Source organism: Chamaea fasciata, unplaced genomic scaffold, assembly GCF_029207755.1.
Source record: "Chamaea fasciata isolate MVZ Bird 193981 ecotype frontalis unplaced genomic scaffold, bChaFas1.0.hap1 SCAF_9, whole genome shotgun sequence".
Lineage (NCBI taxonomy): Eukaryota > Metazoa > Chordata > Aves > Passeriformes > Sylviidae > Chamaea > Chamaea fasciata.
In genome coordinates this window covers 2,353,830-2,371,986 of record NW_027094094.1, presented here as the reverse complement: position 1 = coordinate 2,371,986, position 18,157 = coordinate 2,353,830, and the positions used below count along the sequence as shown (strand labels likewise).

Sequence of the window (18,157 nt, the reverse complement as noted above, 5' to 3'; positions counted from 1 at the left end):
TTCTAGCTAACAAAGTGAAAAATGGCTCCGTCTTTGTTTTCTCTACAAGGTCTTTTTAGCACAAACTGTCCAATTATGAAATGACACCAAAATTATTTTTACTCTTAACCCAGTAACCAACCACCCATGGCCCGCAATGCGGATTTTTCTACCCAATTACAAACCACCCAAATCCGTGAAGAAGAAGGTGAAAAGGGACTCAGCCTCTGCCCTAAAACCTCCATCTTGCTTTATATATCTATTACTGTATTCTAAAACCTTAAACTCTTAAGTTTTTCACCATGTGCTATCACACACTTCTATTCAAACCACACACCCACAATCCCAGTGCTGTCACTCAATTTTAGAAGCCTTCTCCACAGCCTCAGGTCAAGTGAGGTGTTTCCTTGGGGTCAGTGCCTGTCAGCACAGAAAGTCTGGAATTCTCGGTGCCCAGGGTTCCAACATGTAACAATGCATCTGAATAATTTAGGCCATTCCCTGTACCAGCCAAACTGTTTGTAGATAAGAAGACACCTGCAGTCTTGTTTTTCAGAGTTCTCGAGGATTCCTCAAGGCCACGGGAGCAACAACAGGTCTAAAAATAATGAGGAGGAGCCTGGGAAAGTGTCTACAAGAAATGCAGAACTTAGATAGAAGACGCACAACGTGGTCTTCTGTCTAAGAGGGATGTGTGCCTGTCTGATGGACAAATGACTTGGCCAGTCGAGAGACTCCTGTACGCATGGACAGTAGTGCTAGAAACTATAACAGTATCTCAATGTAAACAATCAGTTGGCTTCTGTTGGAGTCATACTGATTGGTTTATTTCAGTAGCCCATTTTTGCCCCTGCCCCAACACATCTGTGTGGTTTCGTCCCCAGATCAGCCCGCTGAGGCCGCAGAGACCCAAGAGCCAGGTGCTGAACGTGATGTCCAGCGAGCGGCGGTTCTCCGTGTCCCCGGCGCCGCCCAGCTCCCAGCTCACGCCGCCCCCCATCACCCCTCGGACCAAACTCGCCTTCAGCATCCAGCCCAGTAAGTCTTCCCTGCGGAACAAATTCCCTCTCAGTGTGGGAAATGTGTTTCCTGAGGCTTTCCTCACGCCCCGGTTTGAGTTCCGCCATCACCAGGTGATACCGGTCGATACGTGGTCAGAGGGTAATGAGCCAGGTGTAAATGTATCAGTCTCCGAGGGCCCAGCCTTTGCAGAGAAGTAACTAAAACCAATTAGTGAGACTGCTCTTCAGAGGTGTTTTGTAAAGCAAAAGGTTTAATAAAGAAAAATATCAAAATAACCAGCGTTACAGAAAACAAAAGATAAGCTGCGCACAGGCGTCCGAGAAAACCTCTGACACCCTGCTGAAACACTCCAAAAAAGCCCCTCACTTTCTTTCTTTCTGATTAAATACTGAATGTTTTAGGAGGGACAATTTGGCCTGCTGCCCATAAGATCACCGAGAGGCTTTGAGTTTCACTCTCAGAGCCCAATCCATGCCCCTGTGCTGGCCCCGAGCCAATCTCTGTCAGCAGGGAATGGAACTTTCTGGGTTCTTTACCTTAAAGGGTGAGCCTTAAACTTTTCCCTGATTGGAAAACACTTGCTGGGTGTAGGAAATAAATTCCTACGGCCAGAGTATTTCTTGCACCAGGTATTACTGAATCACTTGCCTTTGCCAGCAAAAATTAATTCAGTGTTTTACAAAAGCAAGCGAACTCCTTGCACTGAAACAGTTTTCTTTTCAAGTAATCATTAACAATTAATTAGGTGTAGAGTAACAGTCAAAAATTCATGTTGTACTTAATCCCATATTGAGTGTTTTGGAGCATAAAGGCTTAAAAAGCAATATTTTTTGTAATTGTACATTTAAAAAAAAAACTTCTCTTTGATATGTTGTGAGTACCAGCCAGAAGGGAAAATAAAGGTCAGGCTTTTTGAGGTAGTTTTTGTTTGACATTGACATCTATCACTCAGTTTTTCTGTAAAATATCATCTGTTTGCTTCAGTCTGCAGCAAACCCTATTGCAGAACTGGGTGTAATCCAACACCTATTTCTTTTCCCAGTGCTCCTTCCCAAAACCTGTTATTCAGAGTTTGCAGCTGCCAGCATGTGACAGAAAAATGAAAAAAAAAATCTTTTTGATACGTGTACCCAAATCCTACTCCAGTGGTCAAGAGTTCAGTGTTAGTAAGGAGAAGAGATGATCAGGCTTCAGAAAAAAATCTGGTTCCATCAAGGTCACTGCTTTATTTACTGGTTTTGGTACTTCAAAACTTTTTCTCCTAAATAGCCAGACACCCAAAGCAAATATTTTGATTATAATGAACTCGTAACTCTCACCTTTCTTTACAACTTTATAGCCAAAAACTACCAGTATGCTAAAAACTGGGAAAACGGAGAACTAGAGGATATATACTCCTGCAAAAGATATTTTAACTGGATTTTTTTGTTCATATGTCCAGTTTATTAACACTTAATTTGATTTTTCTGTTAAAAAAAAAAATGTCTGAAGTTACCAGGTATTTCTGAGATAATTTTTGTGCTAGAGATTGGTGGGTGTTACATAAAAAAAAGGATCAGCTTATTGCACCGGTCTTGAACCATTTCAGGAATTACAGTGGTAAAATTTTTTTAGGAATTCTGAGGATAAAGAAGTTCCTTTAGAGCCCAGATTGGCTAAAAGCAGTTAATGGGTTGCTAAGCAATCCTGGCTGCCGGTTAGCTGGCACTTTAGGAGAAGGGAGTGTAAAATGTGATCATTAGGGCAAGATGAAAAAAGGGTCCCTTAACTGATCCTTTGCCAGCTCCAAGATCTTACCAGTGGCAGATGTCCGGCAAGGAATAAATATTCCGAGCACACTCATCTGATGAACCACCTCGAATAATGAATTTCAGTGAATAATGGGAGCACAGCAGACGTTTGGGGTAATTATGTGTATAGTGACCAGCTTAGGGGGGTTTAGTTCAGCGGGGGAAATGAACAGCTCTGCAGCAAATAGATTTTCTTGGGACAACACTGAGAATTCCCGAAGCTTTTGCTCAATACCTGTTTCTGCTGCAGAGCGGATATTCCCTGGATTTCACTGAGCTCTGGGAAAGATCAGAGACTTGGGAAAAATCACTGTTTTTCAGGATAGAATCTTGTTGTTGCCCTGAACGGTTGCCAGGTAAATGCAAACACGTCGCTCGTGTGTTTTATGAGCACTTCCCGTGGGTGGAAATGCTCTGCCCACGTTTGCAGGGATTTATTGCTGCCTTCATCAGGATGAGGTTGGGAAGGTGCCACGGACACGCTGCAGGAAATTCCAGCTGGAGCAGGAGCTGGGAAATGTAGAGAAATGTAAGGAAATGTAGGAAAATGTAGGGAAAGGGGGAGAAGCAAAGCAGGACACAACTGCACGGACAGGTCCTTCAAGCAGAGTTGCCTCCACACCTTGTTTCTTCTCCAGCTCTCCTGAAAACATTCCTCAGGTGTTTCCTGAAAACCTGCCCTTCCGTGGGTCTTCCAAGGATTTGGTAAAAGAAACAAAGGATTTGGGTTGTTCCTAAAAAAAATGGGTCTCGCCGTCCTCTTGGGAGCACCATGGCTTAGATGAAGTTAAAAGTTTCATCATGGGAGAAGTTAAATCTTGTGAGTTGAAGAAATACCACGTAGAATGCAAAGATGAAGTGTTCAGGGGGGTTACATTTACTTTATTTTTGGGAAATTGTGTGTTATTCCACTCAGTTTCCCAATGAATGTCTACAAAGAGGCCTAAAACCGTGGATTTTTTCTAGTAAATATGGAAAGGTTTCTCTTTCCAAAGCAGGATTCAAGGTTTTTCTAAAGCTCTAACTAAACACAAGAAAGAAAATCCCATTTCCCTGTATTATCCTAAACTGCAGGGAAAAAACAACCCAAAAAAACACCCCCAAATATAAATATATTTAGCTAAGATATAGGTGTTTAGTAGTGGAGGAGATGTGCAGAACCTGTGCCAAGGAGTTGTTTTGTGACATTGAAGATTTCAGATTCCTGAGCTCTTTAGAATGGGTGGGGAATTCATCCAAAATGGACAGGGAAGTTCATTCCCAGCCTCAGTCTTTAGGTACAAATCCACAGCGTGGTTCTCCAGCTGCAGTTTAATTCCATGAGCTGGGCAGGAGGAGATTCTCTTGGAGATCCAGGAAAGAAATTAGAAATGTCTGGGGAATGGAGAAGTCCTCTCTGTAGAAAGGGAAGGATAAAAAACAGGAGCAATGGAAAAAAGCAACGAGAAATTCAGGTCCTGGTGGACAAACAACAATTTTCAGCCTGATGGAGAGGAAGCCACTGAAAATGTGGAGTCCCAGGATGGAAAATAACCTTTTTTCAGTGTAGTCAAGAGTTCAGGTGGAAAGATGAGGAGTAAAATTACAGTTTTCAGTGACAAATCAATAGAGCCAGCTTAGAGTTAAATCGTGTTGTGAGAGGCCATGTTAGACAACAATAAAATCACATTTTTAATAAAATATTGATACGAGCTTTGCAATAAAAACATCTGCATTAGCAAGTTCTCTCTTGTTTCACAAAATCACCCCAGTAAAGTAAAAATCTCTTTTTTTTTGTCGTTTTCCTAAATAAAATTCCCTCATTTCTAAAAAAAAAATTTCGGTTTCTCATCTCGTAGATATCACAGTGGGTTTTATTAAAATGACTTGAATTAAAATGACTTAATTACCCTGAAACACACCATGGGGGGATTTCTCCCTAAAAACTTATGTATCACTCAGGCCTCAATAAACTTTATTGTCCCTCAGGATATTTGCCTCTCCAGCACATACCTGGGAGGATTTATCTGCCAAGAAAAGGGAATTTTCTACCCAGCAAACAGGAATAATAAATGTTTGGTACTTTCTCGTGCGTGATTTTATTTACTCAGCAACTAATGGCTGCTCATTTGTTATAGTTACCTGGAGCCTGAAAGTTTTGGAGAGAGATGTACTTAATTCCACGCTTTCATCTGTGCATTTTATTAACGGGGAGCTTTTATTTTACTGGGAGAAAGTCAATAAAACTTAGTTAGATTATATTTTCTTCGTGCACTTTGCAAAACTTTTATTGTGTTTTAATGTCCAAGGCGAGCTTGAAGGTGGGAAGATTGTATTTTCTAAGCTGTGAATATTTTGGTGGGAAATATGAAACAAAAATTATGTTTTATTAAAAACAAGGGGGTTGTTCAAGTATTATGAAGGTGTTTTGGAGTGAATCCAAGGCCAGGTTGGACAGAGCTTGGAGCAACCTGGGATTGTGGAAGGTGTTGGTGCCCACGGATGATCCATGTGGTCCCTTCCACCCCCAAGCACTGTGGAACTGCAGGATTCAGCCGGTGGCAGAGCTAACCCAGGGTTGTTTTTTGCAGATCTGGAGCTCAATGGGATGTCCAGCTCCGACAGCCCCGACATTCCCCCTCCTCTGCCCCTCAAAGGGAGCACGGCCGACTACGGGAACCTCCTGGAGAGCCAGGACCTGATCAGCCCCACCACGTCCCCCCCTGCCCACCAACGGGTGAGTCCTCATGGAACGATCCCTCCTGCAGTGTTCTGTTCCCCGAGCCACCCCAGGGGAGGTGGGATCCTGCTCCTGCATCCATCAGCTGGTCCAGAGGTGTGAGGGAACAGTGGCTCTCACGTGGATCCACCTGAGGGAACGTTGGATTCCTTCCGTGGAGCTGCGAGCCAGATGTTGTCGGGTTTGTTGGGCAGGGAACTTTAACTACCAGCAGCAGCAAATTGAATTTCAAGCCTTCCAGTCCTGAGTCAGGGAAGGAGATAAAACATGGACCTGTCACCTTCTCTTCTGCAGCTCCGACGTTCAGTCACCGCTCGTTCATTTCCTTGAGGCAAACTCGTGTCCCCTTTGAGGCAAGGAGCTCAGAAACTCTTCATCATCAACTGGGTTTGCAGCTTTCTGAGGAAAATTCGCTTTTTCATCTTTGTTTCCTGGAGCTGGAAGCTTTTAAAAGTTATGTGGTCCGCTTTTTGAAAGCAGCGCTTTTGAGAAATGCCTTTTATTTTCTTTATGGGCAAAAAAAAGTACATTTTAAGGGGTGTGGAGGGTTGATCTTGGCTGGTGCCCACCAAAGGTGCTCTTCACTCCCCTCCTCAGCTGGGCAGGGAGAGAAAATACAATGAAAGTCTCATGGGTTGAGATAAGAACAGGGAGAGATGATTCACCCCTTGTCCTCAAAACAGGCTTGATTTGGGGAAATCAATTGAATTTATTACCAATCCAATCAGAGAAGGGCAGTGAGACCCCACGAGGTCACAAGTTTTCTTTGACTTTGAAATGCCGCATTTTGACCGAGCTGTTTTCTGGAAAACTTCCCGGCAGAACTGGGAAGTTCTGGGAAGTTCTCCCTTTTTGTTTGCAGAGATGTGGGCCAGGACTCCTGTGAAGTTCCACCATTCCACTGAAATCCTGTTGGGTAATTTGCTTTCCAGCAAATTTCATGGGGACAGAAAGCGTTTCTAATCTCAACAGAGGACGAGCCAGGCAGGAGTTTGGTTTGATCCTGGGAATGATTGTGTTTAACACAGATTGTCCCAGTGCACCAGTCCAGCTTTCCCATGGTTGAAATTGCCCCTTCGTTGTTGCAGGAACTGGCTGTTTTTGAATTGTTTTACCATTTCAGGCTGAGTGGTAAAAAAAAAAAAAAACCCAACAGGTGTAGAAGTAACTTCAGGAGTGTGAACAGAGATATCAAAACACCGTGGTTTACTCTTCATTTGCATATACTGAAAAATTCTCTATTCCCATCCTCTCTCCCATAGTTGTTGCCCGTGGCTGGATCATTTTAGTCAATATTTTTACTTTTCCTCTCATTTCCATCAAACTTCACTGCACTTCTAACCTTATAACCCATTTCCCTAGCATCTGTCTCAGGGGCCAGCTCTCATTTGTCCTGAATACAGACCTCTAAGTGGAAAATTACAGAATGTACAGCAGGGCTGCCAGGAGGTTTGTCTAAGGAATCCATCTTCAGGAAGAAAGCTGAGAAATTCACATTAGGATTCACATTTCTTCAGCTCCTTTCCTGCATAAACTCCAGCGTAGTAAATTCATTCTGTGTGATGTACTACAAGGTTTAGGCTGTGGCTTTAGCTCAGGACTGCTAAGATGAGTTGGGTTTTTAGCTAAAAACTATCAAACAATGATAAGAAATAAAATCCTGGCAGCCAGGTGTTTTTTTTTCCTGTCTGGGAAGGATTTTGGAAGGGGTTTCCACTCTGGGAATAGATGCTTTTAGTTACTGTACGACTCCCAGATGCCGCGAAGGTGTGATTTTGGGAGCCCAGACCTGGAGATAACTCAGCCTGATTTGCTCTGTGACCTTGCGCAGCTCCTGTACCTGCCACAAGCAGCATTTCCACATCATTACGTGGGAGTTCATAAAAATAGTACCAATATGTTCCCGTGGTTTTTTTGCAAAGTTTTACTCAGCTCTTAATATTTTCGCTCTTTCCAGTCTTGATTGCTCAGGCTCGTCTCTTTTTTTTTTTTTCCTACATTTTGTCTCTGTAGGAACAGACCCCATTTTTTAACATGTGGTGTTGAAGGCATCAGGGTTCAATGGCTAAGAAATGCAATCAGGTACAGGCTACATCTTCTTATCTAAGTGCCCAAAGTTTTCTTCAGCATCTGTATCTTTATAAGCTTTCCAAGACCTTGGAATGTGGCTTCAAAGCCTGGCAGGAGGATCTAAAGCAGGTCTGTGCAGAGCCACCTGTCCTGATCCTTGCAGCTCCCCTCCGCCTCAGCAGATTCTGGATTAGGTTTAGAATTGATTTTGGAGAAGGTTTCTAATCTCATAACAATCACTCTGTGCCTTTATTTCATCAGGCTGCTAGGGAGGAAGCTTTTAAAGAACATCAAGAAAATGAGTAGTGCTGGACATGAAAGATCAGATGGGTAAATTCTCCTTGCTGCCGTGATTAAATCCCACTCCACAGTTTTAATGACTTATGTTTCATGGGTCAAATAGCTCCATAATTCATAACTGGATAATTCTCTGCCTGGTAAACTGATCATCTTTTAAATTACCCTGCCGTTGTATCAGTGAAGAAAAATCAGTAAAACCTATTAGAGATAAGATTATCTGAGTAGCTTTTAAACTGGAAATATCTCCTCGTGTGAGGAATGATTGTGCTTTTCACTCTGGTTGTCTTGCAGTGGGTTATGAAAGGCAGGAAAAGTGCTGGAGTGAACTCAAAAGCAGGCAGCCAGGAAGGGATCAGATGCTCCCAGTCAAACTGCAGGCAGTAATTTCATTTATGAGACAGCAATCTCAGATATTCAGAGTCCAGTGTTACCTTGGTCTACCTGAAGTCTTTAATCCAGGTGATCACCTCATTATCATTTCCTGATTGTCCCTTACTCATTGTTAACTCTGAGACCCATGTAGATATTTTCTTGCTCCCTGTGATTTGTTCTGCTAAAAATGTCCTTAATAATATATGGGAACATTAAAAAAAAAAAAAAAAAAAGAAATCTACGACTCCTGCAAGGATTATTATTACATCAAGGGATTCCTTTAGGCACTTATCATTCTTTATGGGTTCATCCTCACCCTTGCATACAAATCAACCTCCTGCTTAGTATTCAGAGCAGGGAGGGAGCTCAAAGAAAATAGACAAAGGAGCACTTGGGTTGCTAATATTGGCTATAACACTCCCTAAGCATGGGATAATGGTTGGGATGGGAACATCTCCATCAATCCAGCACAGGTGGAAGGTGGGCATGGCTGAAGCCCGTGAGGAGCAGAACAGTCTTGGGTTGACTCTCTGTGGCGTGGGGATTATTGTGGTTGCTTATTGGGATGTGGCAGGATGATATATTCAGATATATATATATATTTTATATATATGTGTGATATAACACACGGAAGGCACAACCCAGGGGGATTTTTTCATGTGTTGCAATGCAGGTGCTGCAATGCTGGAAATTCTCCCTCGTATCAGCTGCAGTGAGCAAAAACTGACCTTAAAGGCTTCAGCAAATGCCTTTGTCCTCGTGTGGACAGGGACAAAGAGGCTGGAAATGCAGCTGGAACGATGGAGGAGCAGGGAATTAGGGAGCACAGCTTGAGGGGTTGCAGTAGCAGCCCACAGCTCCTCTCTGATCTCTGCTGTTTGTGAGCAGGGGACAGGACTCAGGGAACAGCTGGAGCTGTGTCAGGGCAGGGTTTGGTTGGATTTAGGGAAAGGTTCTTCCCCCAGAGGGTGCTGGCACTGCCCAGGCTCCCCAGGGAATAGGCACGGCCCCAAGGCTGCCAGAGCTCCAGGGGAGTTTGGACAATGTGCCCAGAAGAAAAGAAACTAAAATAAAATGACGGGGTTTATTTGCCATCTGATTTATTTTTGCCTGCTGGGGATGGGAAACGTTGCAAGCCCTTCCTCCTGTGCCAGTCCCTGGCTCTTCGGTGGGTTAAGACGCTGCTGAGCAAAGAGTTTCTGAAAAATCCATTTACTTTTTAAATAAGTCTCCAAGTCAGTGGACTGCCACTGCTTTTTACAGGATTTGGAGTGAAATCTGTGTTCTCCTGCTCGCTGCCCAGACATGTGATACCTCCCTTGGTTCAGTTCAGGGAGTGGCCGTGTCCTGCTCTGCACACGGGATCAGGCCGTGCTGGCGTGCTGGTTTATCTCTCTTGCAGGACCTGGGCCTTCAGTGAGGAGCACGGGGTCGGTCTGGAGTGCAGAGCTAATTCTGAGGGGTTTGCTGGTCACTCCTGAGCTCCGTTTGTGCACGGACTGGAACGGGGAAGCGGCGCTGGGGAAATGGAGTTATCATCCAGCGTGGGCAGAAATCCTGATGGTGTCCACGTGGAGAAATGGGGTTCCAGAGAGGGAAAGTGGCCTCGGCTGTGCTCCAGCAGAGCTGTCACACTCCAGGAGCCAGCTCCTCCCTGCACGAGGGGTGCGGACCCCTGTCAGGTCCAGCTCTGCCCTCATCCACTGCCATTGTCCCCCGCAGGAGCATCCCCCCTGGCAGGGTCCTGCCAGAAATCGGGAAAGTCACAGAATCATCCAACAGTTTGGGTTGGAAGGGACCTTAAAATCCCATCCATTCCCACCTCTGCCATTGGCACCTCCCACTGTCCCAGGCTGCTCCAAGCCCTGTCCAGCCTGGCCTGGGGCACTGCCAGGGATCCAGGGGCAGCCACAGCTGCTCTGGGCACCCTGTGCCAGGGCCTGCCCACCCTCCCAGGGAACAATTCCTGCCCAAATCCCATCTAAATCTCCTCACTTTCAGCTTAAAGCCATTCCCTGTGTCCTGTCCCTCCATGCCTTGTCCCCAGCCCCTCTCCAGCTCTCCTGGAGCCCCTTTAGGCCCTGCCAGGGGCTCGGAGCTCTCCCTGGAGCTTCTCCTCTCCAGGTGAGCACCCCCAGGTGTCCCAGCCCGGCTCCAGAGCAGAGGAGCCCCTTTGATCTGGGATACTGACCTGCAGGAATTCCACATTGCCCATTCTGAGGCATTTCTCCCACTGCCCTGCGAGGGGTGGGAACACAGTGAATACATCCCTGCAGCAGAGCCCTTCCAATCCCTCTCCCTGATCCCAGTGCACTCCAGCAAGGGCAGGTAATGGCTGTGCCACGGAGTCAAATGAGACTCTAATAGATGATGGATGAAGCTGGGGCTAAAGAGTCATTTCCCATCAGTTACCTGCTGGATTTTCCACAGAACTTTGCTCCCTGGGTCAAACAGCCAATTAGCTTAAACTGCCTGTAATTTGGTTGCCATTAGTGGAGTTGGGCTGTTCTCTCTGCTGACTCTTTCAGAAGAGGAGAGTTACTCTGCCAGAGCCTCACTCTCCAGTGTTACTTTTCATTGCAGATATGGAATAACCACGCTGTTGTCAGGCATCTCAGCTCCATGCTGAGGGAACAACTCAGTGTCTGAAAGCGTTTTCACAGTCCTGGGTGGCTGATGGTCTATTTACATCCCATTTCTGCTGCTTCTGACCTAATTAGATCCCTTAATCCTGCCAACGAAAGTGCTTCTCGCTGGATCTCCAGAGCGTGTCCTATCGATGACCATTGCATTTCAAAGCAAAAGAGTTCCTTGCACAGGAAGAAATCCCGTGAAGTGCCACATGGACCATTTTGGAGAATCAAATTCCGTTTGATTTTTTTTTTTTGGTGGTCGTTTCTTTTAACAGTATTCTCTGAATGAAAAAAACCAACTCGTCTCTTATTTTGCTGCTTCAGAGTAGCAAGAAAAAAAACCCCAAACCAAATGCATTTTCTCATCTTCTGTAATTGATTTTTACTACATCCCGAACACGCCTGGTGCCGTGCAGTTTATATCTCTCTGCGAGAGAACACAGACAAATGTTTTTAAACTTGATTCTCTTCTGTATCAGGGAAAGAAAGAAAAAAAAAAAACCACAAAAAAACCCAGCGAACAAATGGGAGCAATTTCATGTCTGAAGCAGAAGGAACAGATTGTTTCTGTGTTGCAGATGTGCCTTTTACATAAGGTTCCTGCTTCCCCTGAGGTACCCCTGAGTCAAGGATTCTGCCCAAAATAGGTTGGGATGTGAAGCAGCAGCCTCTGTCAGTTTGTCAGGAAGGAAAGGGAAGAGTCAGGTTCACAATTAACCACCGAGATATAAACACGAGCTCGGCAAAGAGAGTCTTAATTAACTGCAAAATCAAGGCAAACTCTATTTTTATTGCAAAGTTTCTACGGGGGAAGCGCAGCGAAAATGAACTTTGTAAGCCTGATAATGATTTTTTTGTGAGTGTGGTGTTGAAATGCGGTTGAATTTCTTCTGTCCTGGGATAAAAGGGAGGACGGATCAGCCCTGGGAGCGATGGTTTGGAGTTGCCCCAGCTCCATAATGGAATGTTTTGTCTTGCAGAATTCCCAACAATGTCGCCCCGACCATCATGACACATCCTACTTAATATATTCATTGGGAGCTCATTATATAAATGAACATGTGCTAAATTTATCCGACTTTCTAATGGAAATTGTAAATTCAATTATAATAATTATCTACCTATCTCTGCTATTTCTTTCTGCCTAATTTGCTTGCAGAATCTGAGCTCGGGTAGGTTTTTGAGCTTGTTATTTATAGCACATATATTTAGCTTCTTCTCATTGTATTTGCATTGTCTCTGCTTCTCAGAACCAGGTTTTCAGGGCTGATTTGATTGTTCTCTGATCAATATGAAGGGGCTCATTTGGTTGAGAAATGCCTTTGATCTAATTGAATTGAGAATTATTGCCAATAGAGTGTTATTTAAATTCCAAATGGATTTGCACAAATGATGCTATCAGCAGAGTTGGGTTTTGTTGTTTTGGTGTTTTTTTTTTTCCTGGTGATGAATATGAAGTTAAAGAGAGCAAAGCAGAGAGGAAAGTTTTATATTTTGTGCTGTGTTTTTGAGGGGCACGTGGTTTATGGAGTTTGATGGGAATGTCAGCTCCGTGAGATGTTGGATGTTCTGCAGACCACCAGCATTTCCCAGAGCTTTCCCAGATACAGGACTGTAATTAAGGAAGTTTTCAAGCATTTTGTAATCTTCAGATCGCAGCTGACACTTATTCAGGTGCCCTAGCAGGAATTCTGGAGTTAACATGCCAAGAAGGGGATTTGCTCAGGTAGAGGAAATATTTAATTGTTTTGGCTGTAGCACTTCAGAGGCAGATCAGCAGCGGCATTTTAATTAAAAACCAAACAAAACCTTGAGTTTTGCATGTAGTAAAAAAAAATGAAATTCTTATTTTATCTGCCTTTCATATTAATCTGTTGACTTTTCTGACTCGGAGGTCATCATGTCCTGCTGGAAGTCGGGAACGAGCAGTGCCCATTTGGAGCCTGCTGTGGGAAATCATGGAAACATTTAGGGTGGGAAAGGCCACTAAAATCATCCAATCCCATGTTCCCCCAGCACTGCCAAGGCCACCACTGTCCGCAGCTCCCAGTGCCAGGTGTGGATCCCCTGTTCCAGGCAGGCAGGGAAATGCAGCTTTCCAAGCCTGGCACCCCAGCTCCGGTGCCTCACTTTTGGTTCAGAGAGTCTCACTCAGCGGCAGATCAAACCCAGTGGATTTCCAAGGTGCCAGAGAGCATTTTGAAGCCAAGGAGGAAGCTGGGAGGAGGCGGAAAGAGCAGTGGTGCTGCTGGAGAGGCTGGGAAACGGAGAGTGGATGGAGCGGGATGGAGAGATGAGCTCAGGGCATGGCTCACTGCCGGTGGTTTGGGATCCCCCTTCCTTTGCCTGGGGAGAGAGTTGGGAGGAATGAGGAGAGGTGTAAAATGGATTGGAAAGTGGTGCTGTCCAGGTAGGATACAGGAAAGAGATTCCAGCAAAAATCCAGCCTGCCTGGCTCAGCCAGTTTGCATTCCAAGCTTTCTTCTTAGTCTGTGATCAGTAAAACTGTTTGGTGAAATCTCAGATTTTAACTCCACACTGGCTTCAAACCTGCTTGGGAGAGCCTATTTAATTACCTTAAAGGTTGTTTTTCTCCTACTCTTACTCATCCCTGAAAACTCCCAGTCCTGGGATTGCAGGAGCATCAGGAGCTGCTCTGAGCAGAGGAGAGACTGAGATGTCCTCTCTTCTTTTTGGGACAGCATCCTTGGATAGCTTTAAAAAGGGCCAGTTTTGGTTCTGTGCACTTCCATGGGGTTTCTCAGTTGTTGAGATACCAGGATCTTCCTGATCCTGACAAACCACCAGGAATTCTGTCCAGCACTGAGGCCTTGCAGGTGCTTGGGCTGTTCTTGCAGAAGTGACCAAGGAATTTGGGCAGAGCTTTGTCAGGCTGTGCCCGTGTGGAGCCAGCAGCTGGAGCTGGGCTGGATGAGGCAGGGCAGGAACAAACAACTGGAAAAGCATCCTTGGGCTTGGAGGAAAACAAAAGGCCCTGACTGGTGGGAGTGGGGGAAAATCTTAGGGAAAAAACAAAAGGCAGAGCAGCGTTGATGAGCTGTGACACTGCAGCACAGCCTCTGGGAAACCTGTGCTGCCTGCACAGCCAAAACGCTGGGAAAACCTGCCTACAAACTGCGGTGTTCTGCTGCTCTGTCTGCAACAGATTTTATCATCTGGGCGTTTCAACATTAGGGGAAAAAAAAAAAAACAAGTCTTAATTTCCATAATGGCTTTTTTAATTTGTCCAATTAGCTGGTGATTCTAACTGGGGATGCTCTTCTGTTGTGAGATACGTAAAGGGGTTTAAAATATGTGTATCTGAACGTTCTGCATCTCTGTTTGGAATATTTTAATTATACCTGTGTGTGTGTAATAGTAAATTGTGAATTACTTATCTCTCTAAATGATTTTAAATTGTTTTCCTTTTTCGTTTTTTTTTTCTTTAAATATTTCTGTTCTAACAGTGCAAAATCCAAAACATAATGGAAAAGCAATGAAGCCACTGCTTCAGCTTGGTTTTTAAGCTCTGAGTGCCTAGAGGCTGAGGGCAATCGATACAGACCAAGAAATCAATATCCTATCATGATATAAAGTGGGGAATTATAAACTTCTCCAGTGCTTTCAAAAGATTTTTCCTGAAATATTGAGCTAATTAATCCTGCACTCTTGAGAGATTTTTTTTTTTCACTGTCAAAAGTAAAAGTTCTATTTAAAAGTAATGGCTGAGAGCGTTGTGTGTCCACAGCAAATTCTGCAGGGAGAGGTTTTCGTGAGGCAGAGGGCTCCAGCCTTACCTGCTGCCTCTTGCACTCAGAGATGACACAGAAACGTTCCAGAATTCCATTTGTTCCTGACCTGATCTGCCCAAATTGGTTTTTTTCCAGCACCTGCCTCCTCCACTCCCCAGCAAGACTCCGCCGCCGCCGCCTCCCAAGACGACGCGGAAGCAAACGTCCGTCGACTCTGGGATTGTCCAGTGAAGGAGGAAGCGGGTTTCTTTCCAAAGATAAAGCTGTAACAATTCATTCCCCCAAGTATTTTATGGTCTGTAATGTTTACCTCATTCGGGTGTGCAGTATCTAACATTTAGTGCAATGGTAACTCGGTAAGAAATCCATTTCTCGCCACGTTGTCGGACCCAACACTACACCCCCCTGGTCTTGGGGTTATTCCCTCCCATAACTTGAAAGAAATCTGGATTTCTACTTGAGACTGGGAACTCCATCAACTGACAGAACCCTCTTCCTAAACCGCCTCCTTGCTTCTGGATAACGCCAGGCACAGAGCTAAACGTGGTGGAGATGAAAATGAGAGCTGGAAATTTTGTACCTAAAGGGTTTGGGTACCTCAGGAGTTTCAAACGAGCAGAGTTTTTGTGCCTAATCTCAGTGTATATAGGAATCAATGACAATATTCATAGGGAATTCAGGGCAAGAGGAGGTTTCCCAGTGAGGTGAAGCTGCTGTAGGATTTCCCTGAATAACAGGGATTTTAGCCCAGGGTTAAAAACCAGACACCACTGATTTGTGAAGTCGGTCTGCGTTACAAAACCTGATTGCAATGAGCAGAGTGGAGATTTGGGGCTGTCTTGGCCGCAGTGCCCACGACGCCATCGAGTTTAAAACCTCTGGTGGGAGGAGGAAAAGTGCCAGCAAAACCTCCCCTCTGACCACGAGGCTGCTCAGGGAATTTGTAAGGTCCCCTGGGAAAATGATTTTTGCAGGTGCTGGGGTCCATCGGTGCTGGTCCCTTTTTAAACATCACCTCCCAAGGGCACAGGAGCAGCAATTCCCGAATGTTGGAAGTCAAGCAGGCGAGGCAGAGCTGGCTTGGCTGAACAGGGATCTCCTCTCGGATATCAGGTGGAAAAGGAAGGTGTGGGCCAGTGGAAGCAAGGTCAGGGGGCATGGGAACAACACAGAGGTGCTGCTCCCACCTGAATTTTGCAGGGAGAAAATTCATGTGGTCAAAGCTCAGTTGGAGTTGGAGCTGCCAGAACCGTGGGGGACCAAAAAAAAAGGGGTTTTTTAAATATATCAATGGCAAAAGGCAGTGTAAAACTATCATCAGGCCATCCCAGGATGGGGGTGGGCACCTCACAAGCAGGGACGGGGACATGGCAGAGGTGTTTAACACATCCTTTGTCTTCAACGTGGGTCACACACCAGGAGGGTCCCAGTGCCCTGAGCTGGAGGACCACGGCTGTGACAATGATCAGCTCCCAGTCAACCTGAAACTGCAGGATCTGCAGCCCCAGCTGAATCCCTGCCACCTGATGGGATTTATCCAAGAATCCTCCAAGAGCTGCTGATGACATCATGAAACCCCTCTTGATGATTTTTGAGCAGTCTGGGGGATCCAGAGAGGTCCCAGCTGACTGGAAACTGGGGGATGTTACCCTGATTTTCAAGAAGGGCAGGAAGGAAGACCCTGGAAACCACAGGCCCAGTAAAATCATGGAAAATATTATTCTGGGAGGGATAATTCTGGGAGGAATGACTGGAAAACACCTGGAGGCCAGTGCAGTCATGGGTCACAGCCAGCACGGCTCCATGAGGGAAAGTCCTGCTTGTGGAACCTGATTTCCTTCTAGAGCAGGGTAACCCAGCTGGCTGATCCAGGAAAGCCAGGGCATGGAATCTTTTTGGACTTCTGCAAAGCTTTTGATACTGTCTCCCACGGGGATCCTTCTGGACAAAATGTCCATCCCGCAGCTGGAGAAACACATCGTGGGATGGGTGAGCAGCTGGCTCAGGGGTTGGGTGACACAAAGGGTGACAGTGACTGGGGTGACACCAGGCTGGCACCAGTCACACTATCAATATGACATCAAACCGTTAGAGAGTGTCCAGAGGAGGCCACGAGGATGGGGAAGGGCCCTGTGTGAGGAGCAGCTGAGGGCACTTGGAGTGTTCAGCTGCAGGAGAGGAGACCGAGGAGGGCAGAGCTCCTTGGGTCAGCAGCATCCTCTGAGGGAAATGCAGGGGCAGGAACTGAACTCTCCATTGTCATCATCAGGGACAGGAGCCAGGGAACAGCTGGAGCTGTGTCAGGGCAGGTTTGGGTTGGAGGTCAGGGAAAGGTTTTTCCCCCAGAGGGTTCTGGCACTGCCCAGGCTCCCCAGGGAATGGGATGGGCACAGCCCTGAGTCTGCCAGAGCTCCAGGAGAGTTTGGACACCCAGGGATGCCCAGGGTGGGATTTCTGGGGTGTCTGTGCAGGGCCAGGAGCTGCACTGGGTCATCCCTGTGGGTCCCTCCCAGCTCAGGATAATCTGTGATTAATGAGCTTTGTAAAATCAGCCATTGGTGATCACCCACTGCCATTTTCATTCAGTTGGATCTTCTGCATATCCATGAGGGGGGAAAAGGAGGAAGCCTTGGAGCTGCCAACAGCACGAGGGTGTGGGAGAGAAAGCAGCGAGCAGGGAGGAGACTCCTGGTCGTTCTGAACCTAAATGTTGAGTACAGAAACGGGAAGAGCTTTTTTCCTTTCTTTATTGTGTATTATTTCATGTTGGATTGGGATGGACTGAGCGGAATCACTTTGTCCTTGTGCCATCATTCTGTACAGTGTTTGTATATATGATGGTTTTTAGAATGTTTTAATTTTTATGGTGCCTGCTTTTCATGTCATAACGAATTAATGTGCCTGCGAAGAATGCTTTACGTGTTCTTAATTTCCTAATTGCTGAAAGTGTAAAGAAGAAACAAAAAGCATTTTTTTTTTCCAGATATTAAGCTCTGAGAAATACCAGAATGATGGGATGGGCTTTTGGGAGGGAGGAAGGAAACTAACTTTATATTCTAGTGGTTTTTTTATTGTCATCACACTTTGGGGTTTTTTTATTATCTACAATCTTTTTACTCTTACAGTAGATTGTTTTTAAATATACCACTGACTAAAAAAAAAAAAATAAACTATTATTTTAAAAGCTTGTCTGTGAAAATGAATGCATTCCCTGGGTGGTTTTGATCCTCACTGCAGAATTTTGGGAACTTCTGCTTTGTGTAGAGGGCTGCGTGTGCATTTTCTTTTTTTCAGGACAGTTTCGGAGGGGAGCTCATGAGAAAACTGAAATCTTTCCTCGTACTGTTGTGGTTGTCCCTGCAGGCTGGACCTAAAACACACATCAGCACTAAGAACATCCATCCCTGTGTGCTGTCCGTGCCCAAAATGATGGCTCGGGTGTCTCTAAGTGAATGCCTCAGAAAACAGATGAGTTTTGTGTAACATTTTCCACCTCAGGTTCCTGCTGCACCATGCAGG

General features: G+C 45.4%; 1 protein-coding gene across 3 annotated transcripts in view; it reads left to right on the top strand.

Annotated features, from left to right (window-relative positions):
• DOCK1 (dedicator of cytokinesis 1) overlaps positions 1-17,815 on the top strand; it is a 267,474-nt gene extending 249,659 nt beyond the window's left edge. For all 3 annotated transcript variants that reach the window (XM_066190723.1, XM_066190724.1, XM_066190722.1), the window contains exons 50-52: positions 864-1,017; positions 5,363-5,508; positions 14,774-17,815. In XM_066190723.1, the coding sequence (XP_066046820.1) occupies positions 864-1,017; positions 5,363-5,508; positions 14,774-14,869 (396 nt within the window). In that variant the 3' untranslated portion in view covers positions 14,870-17,815. The remainder of the gene's footprint in view (positions 1-863; positions 1,018-5,362; positions 5,509-14,773) is intronic.
• Positions 17,816-18,157: the final 342 nt, after the last annotated feature.